Raw genomic sequence first — 22810 nt, 5'->3', positions numbered from 1 at the left:
TTGGGGGAGTTTGAAACTGGAGGGGTTGCTCGAAACCACTGTAGGTTAGCGAGCGGAGTGGTGATGGGGTGAACTGGACTTGGAGAGCAGAGTTTTGGATTATATAAGTGCAAACTGTTGTGTTTTTTTTGTTAGCGGCACTGTTCCTCGGGAGATGAAATGGGAGACACAGCCTGGAAGGAAATCGTAGAATCCCGACAGTGCAGGAGAAGACCATTTGGCCCATCGAGCCTGCACAACAACAATCCCACCCAGGCCCTATCCCCATAACCCCACGTATTTACCCTAGCTAATTCCCCCTGACACTAAGAGTCAATTTAGCACGGCCAATCCACCAAACCCGCACATCTTTGGAGTGTGGGAGGAAACCGGAGCACCCGGAGGAAGCCCCTGGAGGAAGCCCACGCAGACACGGGGAGAATGTGCAAACTCCATCAGACAGTGACCCGAGACCGGAATCGAACCCAGGTCCCTGACGCTGTGAGGCAGCAATGCTAACCACTGTGCCACCGTGCCGCCCATGTCATTTTGGTTCCATTACCGTTGGATATCCTGGTCTTGGTGGTTCAGGTCACACTGAGATTTGAGGTCTGTTCTCAAATTCTCAGACATTAAAAGAGTGAAGTTCTGACTTTTTTAGATTTGTTCTCCAGCTGTGTCTCGGGGCCTGATGGTGTGCTGTGGCTGGGTTCGCCTCTCAGTTATCCGTCAGAACCTTCACTCCTGCTCTGTCTCATCATTGACGCAAACCCTTTTCTTTACTCAGGCGCTGCAGAGGTTGGCTGGACAATATTTGAAGAAAGACTGGAGTCGCGGAAAGACGGATACAAATGACAACAGGTAATTCACTCAGGCAGGAGCTGTGGGAAACCTGCTTCTCTCACGGTTCCTTTGGAGAGATCCAGACTGCGCGATGCTGAGTCAGGGTGATAGAGTCAACGACACGTTAATAATCCTGCAACTCACGGCACAGTGAGAGTATCATCGCCACACAGAGACTACAGTGATTGAAGAATATGGCCCAAAAACACCTTCATTCGGGGATAAACAGGGATAGCCAAAAAGCGCTGCCTCGCTAATAATACAAACATTCCCAGAATGAATAAAAACACTGATACAACTTTCAAAGAATTTATACAGCACCAAATCTCAGAATGTCACAAAGCACTTGATAGCCAACACACTACTTCTTTTGAGGTGTGTGAATTTGAGCACAGCAAGCTCCCACAAACAGCAACCATATCATAACCAAATTATCTGTTTTAGCCATTTTGGCTGAGGGCTAAATGTTGGCCCATGGTGGCAGGGAGTATGACACATCCGAAAGATGGCCCTTCTGACAGTGCAGCACTCCCTCAGTACTGCCCTTCTGACAGTGCAGCACTCCCTCAGTACTGCCCCTCTGACAGTGCAGCACTCCCTCAGTACTGACCCTCTGACAGTGCAACACTCCATCAACACTGCCCCTCTGACAGTGCAGCACTCTCTCAGTACTGCCCCTCTGACAGTGCAGCACTCCCTCAGTACTGACCCTCTGACAGTGCGGCATTCCCTCAGTACTGACCCTCTGACAGTGCAGCACTCCCTCAGTACTGACCCTCTGACAGTGCGGCATTCCCTCAGTACTGACCCTCTGACAGTGCAGCACTCCCTCAGTACTGACCCTCTGACAGTGCGGCATTCCCTCAGTACTGACCCTCTGACAGTGCAGCACTCCCTCAGCACTGCTCCTCTGACAGTGCGGCATTCCCTCAGTACTGACCCTCTGACAGTGCAGCACTCCCTCAGCAGTGCCCCTCTGACAGTGCAGCACTCCCTCAGTACTGACCCTCTGACGGTGCCGCACTCCCTCAGTACTGACCCTCTGACAGTGCAGCACTCCCTCAGTACTGACCCTCTGACAGTGCAGCACTCCCTCAGTACTGACCCTCTGACAGTGCAACACTCCATCAAGACTGCCCCTCTGACAGTGCAGCACTCCCCCAGCACTGACCCTCTGACAGTGCAGCACTCCCTCAGTACTGACTCTCTGACAATGCAGCACTCCCTCAGTACTGACCCCCTGACAGTGCAGTACTCCCTCAGTACTGACCCTCTGACAGTGCAGCACTCCCTCAGTACTGCCCCTCTGACAGTGCAGCACTCCCTCAGCACTGACCCTCTGACAGTGCAGCACTCCCTCAGTACTGACCCTCTGACAGTGCAGCACTCCCTCAGTACTGACCCTCTGACAGTGCAGCACTCCCTCAGTACTGACCCTCTGACAGTGCAGCACTCCCTCAGTACTGACCCTCTGACAGTGCAGCACTCCCTCAGTACTGACCCTCTGACAGTGCAGCACTCCCCCAGCACTGACCCTCTGACAGTGCAGCACTCCGTCAGTACTGACTCTCTGACAATGCAGCACTCCCTCAGTACTGACCCCCTGACAGTGCAGTACTCCCTCAGTACTGACCCCCTGACAGCGCAGTACTCCCTCAGTACTGACCCTCTGACAGTGCAGCACTCCCTCAGTACTGCCCCTCTGACAGTGCAGCACTCCCTCAGCACTGACCCTCTGACAGTGCAGCACTCCCTCAGTACTGACCCTCTGACAGTGCAGCACTCCCTCAGCACTGACCCTCTGACAGTGCAGCACTCCCTCAGTACTGCACTCGGAATGTCAGCCCGGATTTTGTGCTCAGTTCTCTGGAATGTTCTGCAGAGCAGTTTGAGGCAGCAATTGTTTGATGTTAACTAATTTTGAGCAGCTGTTTGTCTGCAGTGGGAAAATGTTGTGTTCAGACCGAGGTTAGTCTGAGAGCTTTTGAAAGCTCAGAATGTGTGGAGATCTTGAGGCTCCGTGAGTAACATCCGAGCCACAAGCCAGAAGGCCTGTGTTCTCAGGGGCAGTTAGAGTTGGGCAACAAATGTTGGCCTAGCCAATGATATCCACATCCTGTGAAAGAACAAAGAAAGTCTCAGTGCAGGCGTGTTAGTGACATACTCCGTCTGCTAATCGGTCCAATACCTCCCCAAAAGCAGGAAGAAACGTGTGCAGATACAAAACAAAACAAACTTCAGACTGTGACCCTCTCTCAGCTGATTGTAGCTCACCAGTGTCTGCAGTTACTGAGACTGAAGTGGAGATTGTGGGTGACTGGGCTGGCTCACACAATGTGGTATTTTTGTGGAAATTCAATGTTGAATATTCAATGGGACAGAAGGCAAAAAGTCACAAAACTGCTCCGAAATTATCTCTACACAACACTACCGCGAAAGTGTGACTGCAACTTCCACTATTAGATAGCTGATATCAATTCTTAGTATGGTAGAATACTTCCTTCCTGAATGCATATTCTGTGTCTGACCAATGCTTCTGTACTTAAATAAATTTCCTTTCCAACCTAATTCCAATTCGGGGCTCAATTCTGTCTTGTTCTGGAGAGTGGTGTTCAGTCACTCCCGGGGCACCATCAGAATGTGAGAAGGAATAGGCCAAGTTTGTCTCACAAATCACTCCCACCTCCTGCCTTACCCCCATATCCCTCACCCCCATCTCCCCACCATCTCCCCATATCCCCCTCCCCCACCATCTCCCCATATCCCTCACCCCCACCGTCTCCCCATATCCCCCTCCCCACCGTCTCTTCATATCCCTCACCCCCACCATCTCCCCATATCCCTCACCCCCACCATCTCCCCATATCCCCCACCCCCACCGTCTCCCCATATCCCTCACCCTCACTGTCTCCCCATATCCCCCTCCCCCACCGTCTCCCCATATCCCCCACCCCCACCGTCTCCCCATATCCCCCTCCCCCACCATCTCCCCATATCCCCCACCCCCATCTCCCCACCATCTCCCCATATCCCCCTCCCCACCATCTCCCCATATCCCTCACCCCCACCGTCTCCCCATATCCCCCTCCCCCACCGTCTCTTCATATCTCTCACCCCATCTCCCCATATCCCCCACCCCCACCCCATATCCCTCACCCTCACTGTCTCCCCATATCCCCCTCCCCCACCGTCTCCCCATATCCCCCACCCCCACCGTCTCCCCATATCCCCCTCCCCCACCATCTACCCATATCCCCCACCCCCTACCGTTTCTTCATATCCCCCACCCCCCACCGTCTCTTCATATCCCCCACCATCTCCCCATATCCCCCTCCCCCACCGTCTCTTCATATCCCCCACCATCTCCCCATATCCCTCACCCCCACCGCCTCCCCATATCCCTCACCCTCACTGTCTCCCTATATCCCCACCCCCACTGTCTCCCCATATCCCTCAACCCCACCATGTCCCCATATCCCCCACCCCCACCATTTCCCCATATCCCCCTCCCCCATTATCTCCCCATATCCCCCAACCCCACCGTCTCACCATATCCCCCACCATCTCCCCATATCCCTCACCCCCACCATCTCCCCATATCCCTCACCCCCACTGCCTCCCCATATCCCTCACCCTCACTGTCTCCCCATATCCCCACCCCCACTGTCCCCCCATATCCCCCATCCCCACCGTCTCCCCATATCCCTCACCCTCACTGTCTCCCCATATCCCCACCCCCACTGTCTCCCCATATCCCCCAACCCCACCGTCTCACCATATCCCCCACCCGCACCATCTCCCCATATCCCCCCCCACCATTTCCCCATATTCCCCATCCCCAATGTCTCCCCATATCCCCCACCGCCACCATCTCCCCATATCCCACACCCCCATCATTTCCCCATATCCCCCACCGCCACCATCTCCCCATATCCCTCATCCCCACCGTCTCCCCACCTTCTCCCCATATCTCACACCCCCACTTCCTGCCTTCCCCTCATGTCCCTCACCCCCACCTTCTCCCCATATCCCTCACCCCCACCTTCCCACTTTCTCCCGTATCCCTCAACGTCATATTCCCATCTTCATCCATGTGTTCAATTTAGAGTAAGTGGGATGGGGGTTAAGCACAGTGGGATAAGGTCATTGTGCTTATTCCCTTTCCGTGTCAGGTTTGTTTCGGAAGTGAATCCACTCCCGTGTCAGAGGAAGAATCTCGCAGCTGTTTTTGCAACAGCAGATTCCTGATCACCAAGCGCTGTCACGGTAACATTTCCGGTCCTTCAATCACAAACCATTGGCTGACTTTAATAATCAAAACTCATGATCCTGCTGACTCGGGCTGGTTCACAGGTGTATGGCCAGGTGTGAGGGCAAACTGCCCTTCCCTCGTACAGTGGAGGCTGTGAGTGAAGGATCCAAGTGGGATCCTTTGTGTGTGTTTCACATTTTGTCTCCTTTCTGAGTGTACGCTGAGAATCCTGGGCTGTTGGACTAATTGAAGCCAGCTGCTCCAGTCCATCAAATCTCCCCTCAAAGCCCATCGCTCTAAGTCAGCAGTGGGCAACCTGTGGCCTGGGGGCCACATATGGCCCATCTGGATTCTGAGCGCGGCCAACGGAACATTTTGTAGACCGTTGCCCATGTGCAGAGTTGCCACATTCCAATGGTTTCCGTCCACACAGTTCATTTCCTACCAGTATGACTGAAATGATTCGCACGTAAGGCAAGGGCAAGTGAAGTGAGGTGCGTGCTGATTGCTCACAACAATGACTGTGAGAGCCGTGCGCTCCCTCTGTCCAAAGCGTCAATATTTCTTTCAGAGTCATAGAGTCACACAGCATGGAAACAGGCTCTTCGGTCCAACTGGTCCATGGTGCCCGCCCAGCTCGTCCCAATTGCCCATGTTTGGCCCACATCCCTCTAATCATTGTACTTATCCAAATGCTTTTAAAATGTTGCTATTGTAACTGCCTCAACCACTTTCTCTGGCAGCTCATTCCATACACACACCACCCTCTGCGTGAAGAAGTTGTCCCTCAGGTCCCTTTTAAATCTTTCCCCCCCTCTCACCTTAAACCGAATAGAGTCAGAGAGCCCTTCATTTGTTCATTTTACCATTTGAAGTTGATAGTTTTATTAATATATGAACAATTAAACATTTTCTATAACTCGTTGTGAAATATTCGGCATGTATTTAAGCTTATTCATGGGGTCACGGTTAGTGATCAAGCCCGATTTCAATCTTGCGGCCCACTGAGATGAAAGAGGGCCGCTCATGCAGCCCACGCATTAGCCGAGGTTGCCCGCAGCTGGTCAGGCGCCTCAGCTCCCCCCAGCAGAGGCTAAACTCTTTCATTGAAGCTTTCTCTCGCTGCCCTCTCGAATCAGCCCCGGGCCCTTTGCAGATGATCTAGCCTGATATCTGTCCTCAGAATCTCAAACTTCTCCCCCAGAGTTAATGTTTGAAATATATCTGAGCTCCTTGTTCAGTTGTTTACTGAACCTGTCGATCTTTCATCTAGAATAAATAGGACACAAACAGGGCATTTGGTCAACAAAGAACAAAGAAAGTTACAGCACAGGAGCAGGCCCTTCGGCCCTCCAAGCCTGCACTGACCAACACCAGTGTTTATTCTCCACATGGGCCTTCTCTCACCCATCTTCATTTCAGCCCTTTAGTGCATCCTTCTGTTCCTTTCCCCGCCATCACACCCCTCCTCATATGCAAATATATTCTTGGCCTTACTCCCTCCCTGTTCCACATTCTTGCCCACTCTCTGGGTAAAGAAGTTTCTCCCGAATTGGAGAAACTTCAATTGGAGTTATTATTGACTACTTTATCTTTATGGGCCACTATTTTGGTCTTCCGTACGTGTGGAGACAGTGGAGGTTTCAGGACTCCCAACCTCGGGACCCCAAAGCTTTAGGGAGGCGATGGCCTAGTGATATTATCACTAGACTATTAATCCAGAAACTCAGCTGGGTTCTGGGGACCCGGGTTCGAATCCCACCACGGCAGATGGTGGAAATTGAATTCAATTTAAAAAAATCAGGAACTAAGAATCTACTGATGACCGTGAAACCATTGTCGATTGTCGGAAAAACCCATCTGGTTCACTACTGTCCTTTAGGGAAGGAAATCTGCCGTCCTTACCCAGTCTGGCCTACATGTGACTCCAGAGCCACAGCAATGTGGTTGACTCTCAACTGTCCTCAGGCAACTAGGGATGGGCAATAAATGCTGGCCAGTTAGTGATGTCCATGTCCCATGAATGAATAAAAAAAAGATCCCCACTTGTTGGCAGAGGGGCCGGTTTGGCGATTTTGCTGGAATATGAGGAGGGTGGGTGGATTCCTGATGCTCCTGGCCCAATCAGAAGACAGGCAGCTCCGTCCCATCATTGTGAGAGGCGGACTCTGCTGAGGCAGGTTAGTAGAAATATACTAGAAATCACCCAAGGCCTCGTTTAATGATAGAACGTGCTTGAGGGGCTGTATGGCCCTTTGACGTGTTTCGTGTGTTTTGTAGAACTACCTCAGCGGTCTGGCGTTCCACCATCGAAGCGACTGTCCAGCTCGGGTTGGCGCGCACAGTGGCTGCGGAGAATTACCGGACGGTCAATGTGGAGGCAGCAAAGACGGTGCGCTCAGCCAAAGACCTGAGATTGAAGAAGGTGAGATGTTTGCTCTCCGGCTCCCAGAGTTTTCCGTCTCATCCTGCTCCAGGCAGCTGGTGGACAGGGTTAAGGCAGGAAGATTTATCTTTCTGCTTGTTGAATGAGACACTGTCGACCCCTGTCTGTAACCGGCAGTGCGAGGTAGAGGAACAGGAGATGTTGGTGTGTTGATAATGTCATTGACTGATGATCCAGAGCCCCAGGCTAATACTTTGGAAGCATGGGTTCAAATCCCACCATGGCAGCTGGTGGAATTTAAATTCAGTTAGTAAATCTGGAATTGAAAGCTAGTCTCAGTGATGGTGACAATGAATCGATTGGTTCGCGAATGTCCTTTAAGGAATGAAATCAACCGTCCTTACCTGGTCTGGCCTATATGTAACTCCAGACTCACAGCAATGTGGTTGACTTTTAATTTCCCCTCTGAAATGGCTGGGCAAGCAACTCAGTTCAAGGGAAATTGGGATGGATAACAAATGCTTGCCAACCATGTCCACAGCCTAAGAAAATAATATAAAACATGGTAATTGCCATTGAATCATCGCCGATTTACACTTGTTAGGAAGGCATTTAGACCATCATGTCTATGCCAATTCTTCGCAAGAGCAACTCCTGAACTAATCCCACTGCCCCACTCTCTCCCCAAAACCCTGTATCAATCCCAAACTAATCCCACTGTCCCACTCTCTCCCCGTAGCCTTCTATCAATCCCAAACTAATCCCACTGCCCCGCTCTCTCCCCATAGCCCTGTATCAATCCCAATCTAATCCTATTGTCCCACTCTCGCCCCAAAACCCTGTATCAATCCCAATTTAATCCCACTGTCCTACTCTCTCCCCAAAGCCATGTATCAACCCCAATTTAATCCCACTGTCCCACCCTCTCTCCCCATAGCCCTGTATCAATCCCAATCTAATCCCACTGTCCCACTCTCTCCCCATAGCCCCGTATCAATGCCAAACTAATCCCACTGTCCCATTCTCTCCCCATAGCCCTGTATCAATCCCAATTTAATCCCACTGTCCTACTCTCTCCCCAAAGCCATGTATCAATCCCAATCTAATTCCACTGCCCCGCTCTCTCCCCATAGCCCTGTATCAATCCCAATCTAATCCCACTGTCCCACTCTCCCCCATAGCCCTGTATCAATCCCAATCTAATCCCACTGTCCCACTCTCCCCCATAGCCCTGTATCAATCTCAATTTAATCCCACTGTCCCACTCTCTCCCCATAGCCCTGTATCAATCCCAATCTAATCGTACTGCCCCACTCTCTCCCCAAATCCCTGTATCAATCCCAAAGGAATTCCACTGTCCCACTCTCCCCCAAAACCCTGTTTCAATCCCAAAGGAATTCCACGGTCTTGCTTTCTCCAAGCCTTGTATATTTCTCTAGTGTCGAATGATTTTATTTTTTATGTTTATATACACACATCATGTCTGTGATTACCAACAAACAAGGGAATTCACTGACTCTTACACACTAAGAGTAAACATTGCGTTACATCCCCATGGCAACCTCGGTCTAAAATTCTCTCGGTTTTCACTTTGGATTTATGGGGTTATCTCACAAGTGCAGACTTCATCACAAGAGTTGTTCTAATTTTCTGATCCATGCTCTCTGTCTGAGATTTAGTTGGGATGTGTCCCCAAGTTGCTGCTGACTGCAAGGTGGCCAAGGTAGTGGACAGGGGAATGTCCATGGATGTTGTTTATATGGACTTCTAGAAGGCCTTTGATAAAGTTCCACATAAGAGAGTGTTGACTAAGGTAGAAGCCCACGGAATTGAGGGCAAATTACTGAGAAATTGGGGGAGTGGCAGGCGACAGAATGTAGGGATAATGGGTTGGAATCAAATTGGCAGGATACGACTCGCGGTGTCCCACAAGGATCTGTGTTGGTGACTCAATTGTTCATATTATTTATTAATGTCTTTGACAATGGTACAGAAAGTCATACAACTAAATTTGCTGATAACACAAAGTTAGATGGCATTGTGGGCAGTGTAGATGATAGCATAAAATTGCAAAGGGATATTGATTGAGTAGGTGAATGGGCAAAACTGTAGCGGATGGATTTCGATGTAAGCAAGTGTGAGGTTATTTACTTTGGACTGAGAAAGGATAGATCAGTGTTACTTTCCAGATGGTATCAAGTTAAATACAGTCAATGTCTAAAGAGACTTGGGGGGATTCAGGTGCATAGATCCTTAAAATACCAAAAACAGGTGCACAAAATAATCAAGAAGGTTAATGGAATGCTGGTTTTTATGTCTAGAGGACTGGAGTATAAGGGCACAGACATTAAGCTGCAGCTGTACAAAACTCTGGTTAGACCCCACTTGGAGTCACTGTGAAAGGTCTGGACACCACACCTTCGGAAGGATATATTGGTCTTGGAGGGAGTGCAGCTTAGGTTTACAAGAATGATACCTGGACTTCAGGGGTTTAATAATGAGGAGAGATCAGACAAATCAGAGAACAGAGCCCACATTTCGCCCTGACGAAGGGTCATCCAGACTCAGAACGTTGGCTTTTCTCTCTCCCTGCATTTGCTGTCAGACGTGCTGAGATTTTCCAGCATTTTCTGTTTTTGTTTCAGATTCCAGCATCTGCAGTATTTTGCTTTTATACAAAGCAGGCCTGTTTTCTCTGGAATTTAGAAGGTTAAGGGGTGATCTGATTGAAGTCTTCGAGATACTAATAGGAAAAGACAGGGTAGATTAAGATCAACTATTTCTACTGGTTGGAGATTCTGAACTAAGGGACATTGTCTAAAGATTAGGGCCAGACCATTCAGGAGTCATAGAATCTCTGCAGTACTGAAAGAGGCCATTCGGCCCATCGAGCCGGCACCAATAACAATCCCACCCAGGCCCTATCCCCATGCTCCCACGTATTTACCCCACTAATCCCTCTAACCTAAGCACCCTGGGACACTAAGGGATAATTTAGCATGGCAAATGCACCTAAACCACGCATCTTTGGACTGTGGGAGGAAACTGGAGCACCCGGAGGAAACCCACGCAGACATGGGGAGAATGTGCAAATTCCACACAGACAGTGACCCAAGCCAGGAATCGAACCCAGGTCCCTGGAGCCATGAGGCAGCAGTGCTAACCACTGTGCTACCGTGCCGCCCCACATTAGAAGCACTTCTACACATAAAGGGTGGGAGAGGTTTGGAACTGTCTTCTACAAATGGCAGTTGATGCGAGATCAGTTGCTATTTTTAAATCCAAGATAGATAAGTATTTGTTAAGCAAAGGGATATGGGGGCCGAAGGCTGGAAACTGGAGATAGGCCACAGACCAGACATGATCTCATTAAATGGTGGAACAGGCTCGATGGGTTGAATGGCCTAATCCAGTTCCTCAGTGTGTGTGGAGCTGAGCATGAATTCAATCTGCCTCATTTTAGTTGTTTAAGTATTCCTCATTCCTATGCAGTCTCCCTCCTCTCCCTGTGCTTGGGACTCTTTCTAACCACAGACCCTGGCTGAATTCCAGCCCCCTAACCGCCCCCCCCCCCCCATCCCAATCTCTCCCAAACCCAACAAGTCAGGATTGTTGTCTGGAGTCGAGTGGGACTGACTGACCCATTGCCCTCTCTGGTTTGTTTGGCAGTGCTCAGAGCAGCTGGTCAGGATTCAGTCTGAGCTGATCGAGGCCGTGAAGGAGGTGAATAAAGCAAAGAAGAAATATTGGCAGATGCAGCGGATTGCTGAGATCGCCAGGGACAAAGCGGCTGAGGCAGAAGCAAAGTAAGACATAAACTGCATGAGTCAGACACAAGAACTGCAGGAAGTTGAAGGTCCCCATGGCTGGTTGTGGGAGGGCGGGGGGTGGTGGGTGGTGGGGGGGAGGAATTTAAGTTTAAAGTTTATTTATTATTGTCATAAGTGGTACATTAACACTGCAATGAAGATACTGTGAAAATCCCCTAGTCGCCACACTCCAGCACCTGTTCGGGTTACACTGAGGGAGAATTTAGCACGGCCAATCCACCCTAACCAGCACGTCTTTGGACTGTGGGAGGAAACCGGAGCACCTGGAGGAAACCCACGCAGACACAGGGAGAACGTGCAGACTCCGCACAGACAGTGACCCAAGCTGGGAATCGAACCTGGGTCTCTGGTGCCGTGAGGCAGTAGTGCTAACCACTGTGCCACCCCGATTTTGTCTGAGGAGTGTTTCCAGATTCATGTTATGTTTAATTTTCTCCAAATTTCCTTCATTCCTGGCCCCTCAAATCTTCTGTTTCTCACTGGGATACGGGTTCCACACACACTGACTCTCACTGGGGTATGGGTCCCACACACACTGACTCTCACTGGGGTACGGGTTCCACACACACTGACTCTCACTGGGGTACAGTTCCACACACACTGACTCTCACTGGGGTACAGTTCCACACACACTGACTCTCACTGGGGTACAGTTCCACACACACTGAATCTCACTGGGGTACAGTTCCACACACACTGACTCTCACTGGGGTACAGTTCCACACACACTGAATCTCACTGGGGTACAGTTCCACACACACTGACTCTCACTGGGGTACAGTTCCACACACACTGAATCTCACTGGGGTACAGTTCCACACACACTGACTCTCACTGGGGTACAGTTCCACACACACTGACTCTCACTGGGGTACAGTTCCACACACACTGACTCACGCTGGATTTGGTACAGCACAGGTTTGATACAGAATAATGCTATAATTATTCTGCCAAGTGTTACCTCACTTTACATGTTTATTATCCTGTCTAAGATGTCTGTTTAGGGCTGTCTGACGCAGTGACTGCGGGTAGAAAGCTGGTGCAATCTCCTCTCACACCAATTTGAGATCAGTGGTGATTCCAGCGATGGTTCGAGTCTGACTATCTGAACTATTAGTGAGGTGCAAAGTTCCTGGTTAATGTTCTGAGCTAAAGCAAGTTGTGACAGTCTGTGGTGTGTGGGTTGTGGGGGGAGCAATATTGATTCTGTTGTTTGGCAAGGTGCAGGTTGACGGCTAGAGGAAATCTTCTCAGTTGTGCAACAAACAAAGTGACTCATATTTGTGCAACAGGATCTCATGTCTATCTGAGCTGATAATAAATTGACAGTATGTTTTCACCTTGTCCTTTTTTAGATCAAAAAAGAGCGAGTTTGGAATATTCCATTCAAAAACCAGCCTGCAGAAGCTGAGTGCAAAGGTACGAACAGGAAGCAGCAAATCCCACAGCATAGGAGACCACTCGGCCCATCGGGCCTGCTGGAAAGAGCAATTCAGTTGCTTCTATCCCTTTTGCCCTTTCCCCGTTGCCCTGAAACATTTCTCCCCTTCGACTATCGATCCAATTCCCTTTTGAAATGTACCATTGAACCTACTTCCGTTACAGGCAGACCATTCCAAACCAGAACAACTCACTGTGTTTTAACACAAAGGCCGGAATTCTCTGGACGGTCGTGCCGGCGGGATCTTCCAGTCCTGCTGGCAGCTCACCCTCACCCACGGACCAGAGAATCCCACCGCTGGCAAACAACACACCACCTCCCGCTGGCGGGAAACACGGGCTGGGAGGCCGGAGAATCTCGCCCCACATGTTATCCCTGAGTTATCATTGGTTTCTTTGCAAATCACTTTAACCTGCATCCCTCGTCACCAACCCTCCTGCTCCGGGTTGCAGTTCCTCCTCATTTACTCCATCAAAACCCTTCCTGATTTTCAACACCCCAAATCAATTTTTCTTTCTTAACCCTTCTCTGCTCCAAAGAGAACAATCCCAGCTCCCCCGGTCTCTCCATACAACTGAAGTTACCTTATCATGGAATCATAGAATTGTTATAGTACAGAAGGAGGCTATTGAACCCATCGAGTCTGTACTGACCACAAGACACTATTCCCGTAACCCCACACATTTACGCTGCTAATCCCCCTGACACCCTCTAGGGGTTATGGGGAAAAGGCAGGGAAATGGGGATGAGAAACATATCAGCCATGATGGGCCGAGTGGCCTAATTCTGCTCCTATGCCTTATGGACACCCGGGGCGATTTAGCATGGCCAATCCACCTGACCCGCACATCTTTGGATGGTGGGAGGAAACCAGAGCACTCAGAGGAAATTCACGCAGACACAGGGAGCACATGCAAACTCCACACAGACAGTGACCTGAGGAATTGAACCTGGGTCCCCTGGTGCTGTGAGGCAGCAGTGCTAACCACTGTGCCACTGGTGCTGTGAGGCACAGTGGTTAGCACTGCTGCCTCACAGCACCAGGGGACCCAGGTTCAATTCCTCAGGTCACTGTGTGGAGTTTGCATGTGCTCCCTGTGTCTGCGTGAATTTCCTTGGAACCTTCCCAGTAAATCTGCCCTGTACCCTCTCCAAAACCTTGAGCTCCTACATGCAGTTGAAGGTCACACATTACTCCAGTTGGTGCCTGACCATGTATGTTTTGTGTTAAAGCTCTCTGCCAGATTGTCTGAGTGTAATCTTCGGCTCTCAGAAGCTCGAAACGAGTACCTCCTCTCGCTCGCTGCAGTTACGGCGCATCAGGACCACTATCTCCAGACTGATCTGCCAATCGTCATGAAGGTACGGGCTTGACCATCTGGTCAAATCAAACACGTTTTGCGTTCACATGTTTCCGTCGAATGACGCAGAATTTGCAGCACAGAAACCAGCCATTCGGCCCAGCTGGTGCTCATTCTCCACATAGTCTTCGGATAAGGAGCAGCAAATTTAACACAGAGTTGAGGAGAAACTACTTCTCCCAAAGGGTTGTGAATCTGTGGAATTCGCTGCCCCAAAGTGCGGTGGATGCTGGAACAGTGAGTAAATTTAAGGAGGAGTCAGACAGATTTTTAATTGGTAATGGGTTGAAGGGTTATGGGGAGAAGGCAGGAAAATGGGGATGAGGAGCGGGAGAAATAGCAAATGCACTAGTGGTAATTTACCAAAATTCCCTGGACTCTGGGATGGTTCCCGCAGATTGGAAAACAGCAAATGTGACGCCACTGTTTAAAAAAGGCATTAGACAAAAGGCGGGTAACTATAGGCCGGTTAGCTTAACTTCTGTAGTAGGGAAAATGCTTGAATCTATCATCAAGGAAGAAATAGCGAGACATCTGGATATAAATTGTCCCATTGGTAAGACGCAGCATGGGTTCATGAAGGGCAGGTCATGTTTGACTAATTTGGTGGAATTCTTTGAGAACATTACATGTGCAGTGGACAGTGGGGAACCTGTGGATGTGGTGTATCTGGATTTCCAGAAGGCATTTGACAAGCTGCTGCACCAAAGACTGTTACATAAGATAAAGGTGCACAGTGTTATGGGTAACGTATTAGCATGGATAGAGGATTGGTTAACTAACAGAAAGCAAAGAGTGGGGGTAAATGGGTGTTTTTCTGGTTGCGATCAGTGACTAGTGGTGTGCCCCAGGGATCAGTGTTGGGACCGCAATTGTTTACGATTTACATAGATGATTTGGAGTTGGAGACCAAGTGTAGTGTGTCAAAATTCGCAGTTGACACTAAGATGGGTGGAAGAGCAAAGTGTGCAGAGGACGCTGAAAGTCTGCAAAAGGATATGGATAATCTAAGTGAGTGGGCAAGGGTCTGGCAGATGGAGTACAATGTTGGCAAATGTGAGGTTATCCATTTTTGTAGGAATAACAGCAAAATGGGCTATTATTTAAATGGTAAAAATTTGCAGCATGCTGCTGTGCAGAGGGACCTGGGTGTCCTTGTGCAGGAATCTCAAGGAGTTGGTTTGCAGGTGCAGCAGGTAATTAAGAAGGCAAATGGAATTGTGTCCTTCATTGCTAGAGGGATGGAGTTTAAAAACAGCGTGATTATGTTGCAGCTGTATAAGGTGCTGGTGAGGCCACACCTGGAGTACTGTGTACAGTTTTGGTCTCCTTACTTGAGAAAGGATATACTGGCACTGGAGGGGGTGCAGAGGAGATTCACTAGGTTGATTCCGGAGTTGAGAGGGTTGGCTTATGAGGAGAGACTGAGTAGACTGGGGCTATACTCATTGGAATTCAGAAGAATGAAGGGATATCTTATGGAAACATATAAGATTATGAAGGGAATAGATAAGATAGAAGCAGGGAAGTTGTTTCCACTGGCGGGTGAATCTAGAACTAGGGGGCATAGCCTCAAAATAAGGGGAAGCAGATTTAGGACTGAGTTGAGGAGGAACTTCTTCACACAAAGGGTTGTGAATCTGTGGAATTCCCTGCCCAGTGAAGCAGTTGAGGCTACCACATTGAATGTTTTTAAGGCAAGGATAGATAAATTTTTGAACAGTAAAGGAATTAAGGGTTATGGTGAGTGGACGGGTAAGTGGAGCTGAGTCCACAAAAAGATCAGCCATGATCTTATTGAATGGCGGAGCAGGCTCCAGAGGCCAGATGGCCTACTCCTGCTCCTAGTTCTTATGTTCAACCGTGACCGAATGGCGGAGCAGACTTGATGGGCCGAATGGCCTAATTCTGCTCCTGTATCTTATGGACTTCTATGCCTCCTTTCACACTAAAACAACAACTTGCATTTATTTATCAGCTTTAACACTACCTGGGCCAGCAGAGTGGCATAGCGGTTAGCACTGCTGCCTCACAGTGCCAGGGACCCAGGTTCGATTCCCAGCTTGGGTCACTGTCTGTGTGGAGTCTGCACGTTCTCCCCGTGTCTGCATGGGTTTCCTCCGGGTGCTCTGGTTTCCTCCCACTGTCCAAAGATGTGCAGGTTAGGAGGATTGGCCGTGCTAAATTGCTCCTTAGTGTCTCAAAAGATGTGCAGGTTAGGGGGATTAGCAGAGTAAATATGTGGGGTTACGGGGATAGGGCCTGGCTAAGAAGCTCTGTCAGAGAGTCAGTGCAGACTGGATGGGCCGAATGGCCTCCTTCTGCACTGTAGGGATTCTATGATATGATTGTGTCCTCATTCTAACAGAGCTCTCCTCTCTATCCTATTCAAAACATGGAATAGTACGGCACAGAAAAAGACCATTCAGCCCATCCCATGTGCGCCTGCACCTACACAGAGCAATCCAGTTACCCTCACTCCCTTATTCCCCCGTCCCCATATACCTACAGTTTCTTTTCTGGAACATGTATTAATCCAGTTTGAAACTGTGTCCACCATTTTATCAGGGTTTAGATTGAAAATCTGAATTGCTTGCTGTGTTTTTTTAATAAAACAAGTTTTTCCTCATTTTGACCTCTGGTCATTTTGCCAATCACCTGTCGATCTGTGCCCTTTGACTATCAACCCTTCAGTCATGGGAAACATAGGGGCAGCACGGTGGCACAGTGGTTAGCACTGCTGCCTCGCAGCGCCAGGGACCCGGATTCGATTCCCGGCTTTGGTCACTCTCTGTGCGGAGTCTGCACATTCTCCCCGTGTCTGCGTGGGTTTCCTCTGGGTGCTCCGGTTTCCTCCCACAGTCTGAAAGATGTGCTGGTTAGATGCATTGGCCATGCTAAATTCTCCCTCAGTGTACCCGAACAGGCACCTGAGTGTGGCGACTAGGGGATTTTCACAATAACTTCATTGCAATGTTAATGTAAGCCTACTTGTGACACTAATAAATAAACTTTAAACAGTTTCTCTTATTTAAATCCGCCATGATGATCCACATTTGCCAGGCTGTCTTATGGTGTCAGTGTAGAAGGAGGGAGAAAGTTGTTGGGTTTTATGCTTGGATGAATCAGTAATGGTGATGTCGGTTGTTGTGAGCGCTTGCAGGCTGTGTTCCTGGTGATCGCTGTGTTGCTGTGACCTGTTTGTGGTTACTGAGAGTTGGTGGAACAGGATTTGTGCTGATGTGGGGTGTGAGATCACAGGACTGCCACCTGAGATGCCCTCTGAAACTTTGGCCGGTTGGATTAAGTTGCCTCGATTTGTTAATTAGCTGTTCACATTTCAGCGTTACTTTGTCCTTGCCCATCTGAATCTGCCAAGAAAGGTTGTGTGACAAACTGCTGGAGGATTAAATATTCACCACCTCAGAAAATCCCATTGACTCTGCAATCAGAATGTTCCAGAAACTGCCCATTCAGTCCAAGGGGCTTAGCCGAGTGTTTACGCTTCACGTAGGCTTCCTCCCCACCGGAATGATCCCTTTCCACTGCCCCCAGTATCCCACTGCTCCCTTCCCCCTCATGTCTGCATTAAATGTGATTATCTTCCCCCTCCGAAAACCCCCCCAACCTCTGGATCCCAAAACTGCATTGCTTTACTCCCCGAAAACAGGGGCACATCCAGAACTACCACCCCCCCCTCCCAGTCTGTGAACATTAGGGAGAAAAGACAAACTAATTTTGATAGAGAATTCTCCCTCCCACAGGTAACATCACCTGTAAATCCAACCCTTCCATAATTTCCCCTCTAATTCCCTTCCCCCTCTCTGTAATTCCACCCCCTCTAACTCCTCCCCTCTCTCTAACTCCTCCCCTCTCTCTAACTCCTCCCCTCTCTCTAACTCATCCCCTCTCTGTAACTCCTCCTCTGCTCTGTTGCTCCTTCCCTGCCCTCACTCCTCTCCTCTGTAACTCCTCCCCTTTTCTCTGTAGTTCCTCCCCTATCCTCTGTAACCCTTCCCCTTTTCTCTATAGCTCCACCCTCTCCTCTGTAACCCTTCCCCTTTTCTCTCTAGACCCTCCCATCTCCTCTGTAACTCCACCCCTCTCCTCCGCAGCTCCTCACATCTCCCATGTAGCTCCCCCCTTTTCCCTGTAGCCCCACCCCTCTCCTCTGTAGCTCCTCCCCTCTGTAGCTCCACCCATCCCTCACTTTTCCCCTCCCGACTCCCTACCCTCTCCTCTGAAACTCTGAATTGCTTTCTCTCCTTCGCTCCTGTAACTCCCTTACTCTCTCCTACTGTTGTGCATCGCACTGAGGAAGAATAACATGCCACCAACAAGGACAAGGGCATCAGATGCATGTGAACAGCACCACCTAGAGGTTCTCTCCAGACAGAGATGGTATGGTGGCACAGTGGTTAGCACTGCTGCCTCACAGCACCAAGGATCCGGGCTAAATTCCAGCCCTCGGGTCACTGTCTGTGTGGAGTTTGTACGTTCTCCCCATGTCTGCATGGGTTTCACCCTACGTGGGTGCTCCAGTTTCCTCCCACAGTCTAAAGATGGGCAGGTTAGGTTGATTGGTTCTGCTAAATTGACACTTAGTGTCCAAAGATGTATGAGTTAGGTGGATTAGCCTTGTGTGAGTTAGGTAGATTGGCCATGGCAAATGCGCAGGGTTGTGTGGACGGGATAGGGGTGTGTGGACCTGGGTGGGACGTTGCTTCGAAGAATGGGCTGAATGGCCTCCTTCTGCACTGGAGAGCTATGGAACAAAAGGTCACTCACCAACCTGACTTGAAAATATATGGTTGCTCCTTCACTGTTGGTGCGGGAAAATGCCTCCCTGACAGCACTGTGAGTGTACCTACACCATATGGACTGCAGCGGTTCAAGAAGGCAGCTCACCACCACCACCGACTCAAGGAATGGGCAGTAAATGCCAGTCTAGCCAGTGAGGCCTACATCTCTTGAATGAATGGATGCAGGTAGCCATTATTGAAATAACTTTATTTTCACCTCCCCAACAGAGAGGGCAGCAGAGAGCAGCTGGAACAACATACTGCACTCCCTCCCCACTTCAAAAGCAACTTGCACATTAAAATGTACATTGCATAATTTCATAGAATATATGAATAAACCAAATATCAACAGTTCCTGCAATTTAACCGGTTGGGTTGCTTGCCTATTTTTAATGTAATCGCAACCATAACATATAGAAACAAAATAACTAGTGTAAAGAAGTGTTTTTCCTTAGCCCCAGTATGTGTTTAAGAAAAATATTATCATTTGACAAGAAATAATGAAAATAATAATCCTTATCTTCTTCCATCCTATATACTTCCAATGAATCTATCTGGCTTTGTGCTCTTTCTGTCTGTGTATCTCCTTCCATTTGCAGTAGCTTGCCTCTGATCTCGTAACATCTCCGTCTGTGTCAAACTTTGACTTTTACGACCAACTCAATGGTTAGCACCATGACATCATTGTCTTAATCAAAGACCCTGACTCTCTTTGGCCGATGGAGGTAACAGGGGCATGGATGAACACATACATTTTGACAGGGATTTCTGTACCATGACCACGCTGATGCTATAGTTAAGAAAGTCCACAACGCCCCTATGTTCTCAGGGGGCGAAGGAAATTTGGCATGTCCGCCACGACTCTCACCAATTTTTACAGATGCACCATAGAAAGCATTCTCTCCGAATGTATCACAGCTTGGAAAGACCCCGGACTCCTAATCTGACCAAGACCACAAGAAACTACAAAATGTTGTGAATGTAGCCCAATCCATCACGCAAACCAGCCTCCCATCCATTGACACTGTCTATACTTCCCGCTGCCTCGAAAAAGCAGTCAGCATGATCAAGGACCCCACACAGCCCAGACATGTTCTCTTCCACCTTCTTCTGTCGCGAAAAAGATACAAAAGTCTCAAAACACGTACCAACTGACCCAAGAACAACTTCTTCCCTGCTGCCATCAGACTTTTGAATAATCCTATCACATATTAAGTTGATCTTTCTCTACACCCTAGCTATGACTGTAATCCTGTATTCTGCACCCTCTCCTTTCCTTCTCCCCTATGTGCCCTATGAACAGTATGCTTTGTCTGTATAGCGCGCAAGAAACAATTATTTCCCTGTATACTAATGCACGTGACAATAATGAATGAATCAATCAATCAGAAGCAAGAACCCTGGCTAATTTTCAGAAGAATCCCTGATGCCTTCGTCCATGTTGAGGTTGATTGCAGTGACAACAGCTGTTATTGGTCCAGCTTAGACCAATGGTGACTGAGGTTCAATCAAGAGGCTCTCGATTTTATGAAGCCTTGTCTTTTCTGTGCTCTCTCTTTCCTCATGGCATTGGTTCCCTGAGGAGTATCAGTTCAGGGCACTGGGAGAACACCAGGCATTCCTGTTGCTTACCCTTGAGCTTAGAATTGAACTCCGGGGTCTTTCTGTGGAGAGAATCCCAGCATTACCCGTTTGAGTGAGGAAGCGCTTCCTAATATCACAAATTCTAAAGTTATGTCACCTTGTTCTCTGATTGTTTTCAGAATCTGGACGGTGATGTGTATGAGAAGCTACAGGAATACTTCATCCTGGTCAGCAAGACCGAGATTGATGCTTGTCAGTCGGGACAGGATTGTTTCCGGAGTGTTCTAGAATCTTCCAGTAAGGTAGTGGGCTTTTGGTTTTTCCAGCTGTATTCGCGATTGTGGAACTTTTCTGACATGGATCTCTCGTCTTATTTGTTGTTTTCCGCTTAACTGTAGAACTGTGCAGCACAGAAGGAGGCCATTTGGCCCATTGTCCCTGTGCTAGCTCTCTGAAAGAACAATTTATTCCCACATTCTCCCCATAGCCCTATAAATGAGTCCTGTACAAGTAAATATCTGATTGCCAACCCACTGTCTGGTGTTACACAACAGTCAAGTTTCCGTTACTAAATCAATTATCCAAAGAATGCAAGTTCAAATCCCATCATGCAAAAGTTCAACACCATCCAGGGCAAAGCCGCCCACTTGATTGGCACCCCATTGACCAACATTCACTTCCTCAACCACTGATGCACAGTGGCCACAGGTGCACTGCAGGAACTCATCAAGGCTCCTTAAATAGCACCTTCCAAACCCACGACTACCATCACCTACAAGGACAAGGGCAGCAGATATCTGAGAACACCATCACCTGGAGGTTCCCCTCCAAGCCACTCACCATCCTGACTTGGAGATATATTGCCGTTCCTTCAATGTCACTGGGTCAAAATCTTGGAATTCCCTCCCTAACAGCGCTGTGGGTGTACCTACACCACATGGACTGCTGTTATTGAAGACTGCAACTCACCTTCTTGAGGGCAATTAGGGATGGGCAGTAAATGGTGCCTAGCCAGCGATGCCCAAATCCGAAAAATGACTTATAATGGAAAACCCCCTCAGTACTGCCCCCCCAAGAGTGCAGCATTCTCTCGGTATCTCACTGGATTTTTTTAACCTGGATTTTGTGCTGAAGTCTTAACTCATTGTTTGTGGGATCTCACTATGTACAAAATGGCTGTTTTGTTCATGTAACAATGATTGCTACAACGTACTTTGGTCGAGAACATCTTATATCACTTCTTAAATGAGCAAAGTATCCCAAGGGATGTTATGGAATAAAATTGGACACCAAACCAGAGATATTATTGGAGACTGAGGGCTGGAGCTGGCTGAAATGGTGAGGAGGATCCTTGGAATGTGGAGGCTGCTGGGGTGGAAAGTGAGGACAAGAGGCACCCTATCCTGGTTCTGGGAGGGAGGGGAAGAGGTGAGGGCAGAGGTGCCGGAGATGGATGGGACAGTTGAGGGCCCTGAATTGTAGAGATTATCATGTTCGCCTCACACAGGAGAGGTTCAAAACAGGCAGAAACAATATCAAACTTGTTTGTTTAATTGTGAAACAAAGTCCAATAATTCATTGTGTTGTTAAATATTAAAGGCAGTAGCATACAGCCATGGCACAGTGGCACAGTGGTTAGCACTGCTGCCTCACAGCGCCAGGGACCCGGGTTCGATTCCCATCTTGGGTCACTGACTGTGTGGAGTTTGCACATTCTCCCCGTGTCTGCGTGGGTTTCCTCCGGGTGCTCCGGTTTCCTCCCACAGTCCGAAAGACGCGCTGGTTAGGGTGCATTGGCCATGCTGAATTCTCCCTCAGTGTTCCCGAACAGGCGCCAGAGTGTGGCGACTAGGGGATTTTCACAGTAACTTTATTGCAGTGTTAATGTAAGCCTAGTTGTGACACTAATAAATAAACTTTAAAACTTCAATTGATGTTCTCCAGACACTGAATAATACTCCGTAAAATAGTGAGCCGGACTTTTACCACCCTTCATGGGAATCGGAGCAGGCGAGGGGAGAACCATAGAAAGGTCTGTTGACCTCAGGTGGGATTTTACGGCTTCAGGATGAATGAGGCCATAAAATCCAACATATGATGTTTCACCACAGACAAAACAGCAACAGATATTACTGGTCAGGCGATGAGAAATTTGGTCAGAGGTGGATTTTTAAGGAGTGTCTTAATGACATTAACATTGCAATGAAGCTACTGTGAAAATCCCTTAGTCGCCACACTCCGGCGCCTGTTCGGGTACACTGAGGGAGAATTTAGCACGGTCAATGCACCTAACCGGCACGTCTTTGGACTGCGGGAGGAAATCGGAGCACCC

At 48.8% G+C, this 22810-nt stretch overlaps 1 protein-coding gene across 3 annotated transcripts in view; it reads left to right on the top strand.

Annotated features, from left to right (window-relative positions):
- Positions 1-22810, top strand: part of LOC144505667 (F-BAR and double SH3 domains protein 2-like) — a 75941-nt gene that overhangs the window by 28583 nt on the left and 24548 nt on the right. For 2 of the 3 annotated variants that reach the window (XR_013499833.1, XM_078231823.1), the window contains exons 4-9: positions 767-840; positions 7355-7499; positions 11130-11266; positions 12646-12709; positions 13965-14093; positions 20658-20780. Coding sequence is in view for 2 of the 3 variants with exons in the window: in XM_078231823.1 (XP_078087949.1) it covers positions 767-840; positions 7355-7499; positions 11130-11266; positions 12646-12709; positions 13965-14093; positions 20658-20780 (672 nt within the window). In the remaining variant the exon portion in view is untranslated. The remainder of the gene's footprint in view (positions 1-766; positions 841-7354; positions 7500-11129; positions 11267-12645; positions 12710-13964; positions 14094-20657; positions 20781-22810) is intronic. The other variant, XM_078231824.1, reaches the window with a different exon arrangement.

Source organism: Mustelus asterias, chromosome 16, assembly GCF_964213995.1.
Source record: "Mustelus asterias chromosome 16, sMusAst1.hap1.1, whole genome shotgun sequence".
NCBI lineage: Eukaryota > Metazoa > Chordata > Chondrichthyes > Carcharhiniformes > Triakidae > Mustelus > Mustelus asterias.
This window is presented reverse-complemented; position numbering and strand designations above follow the sequence as displayed.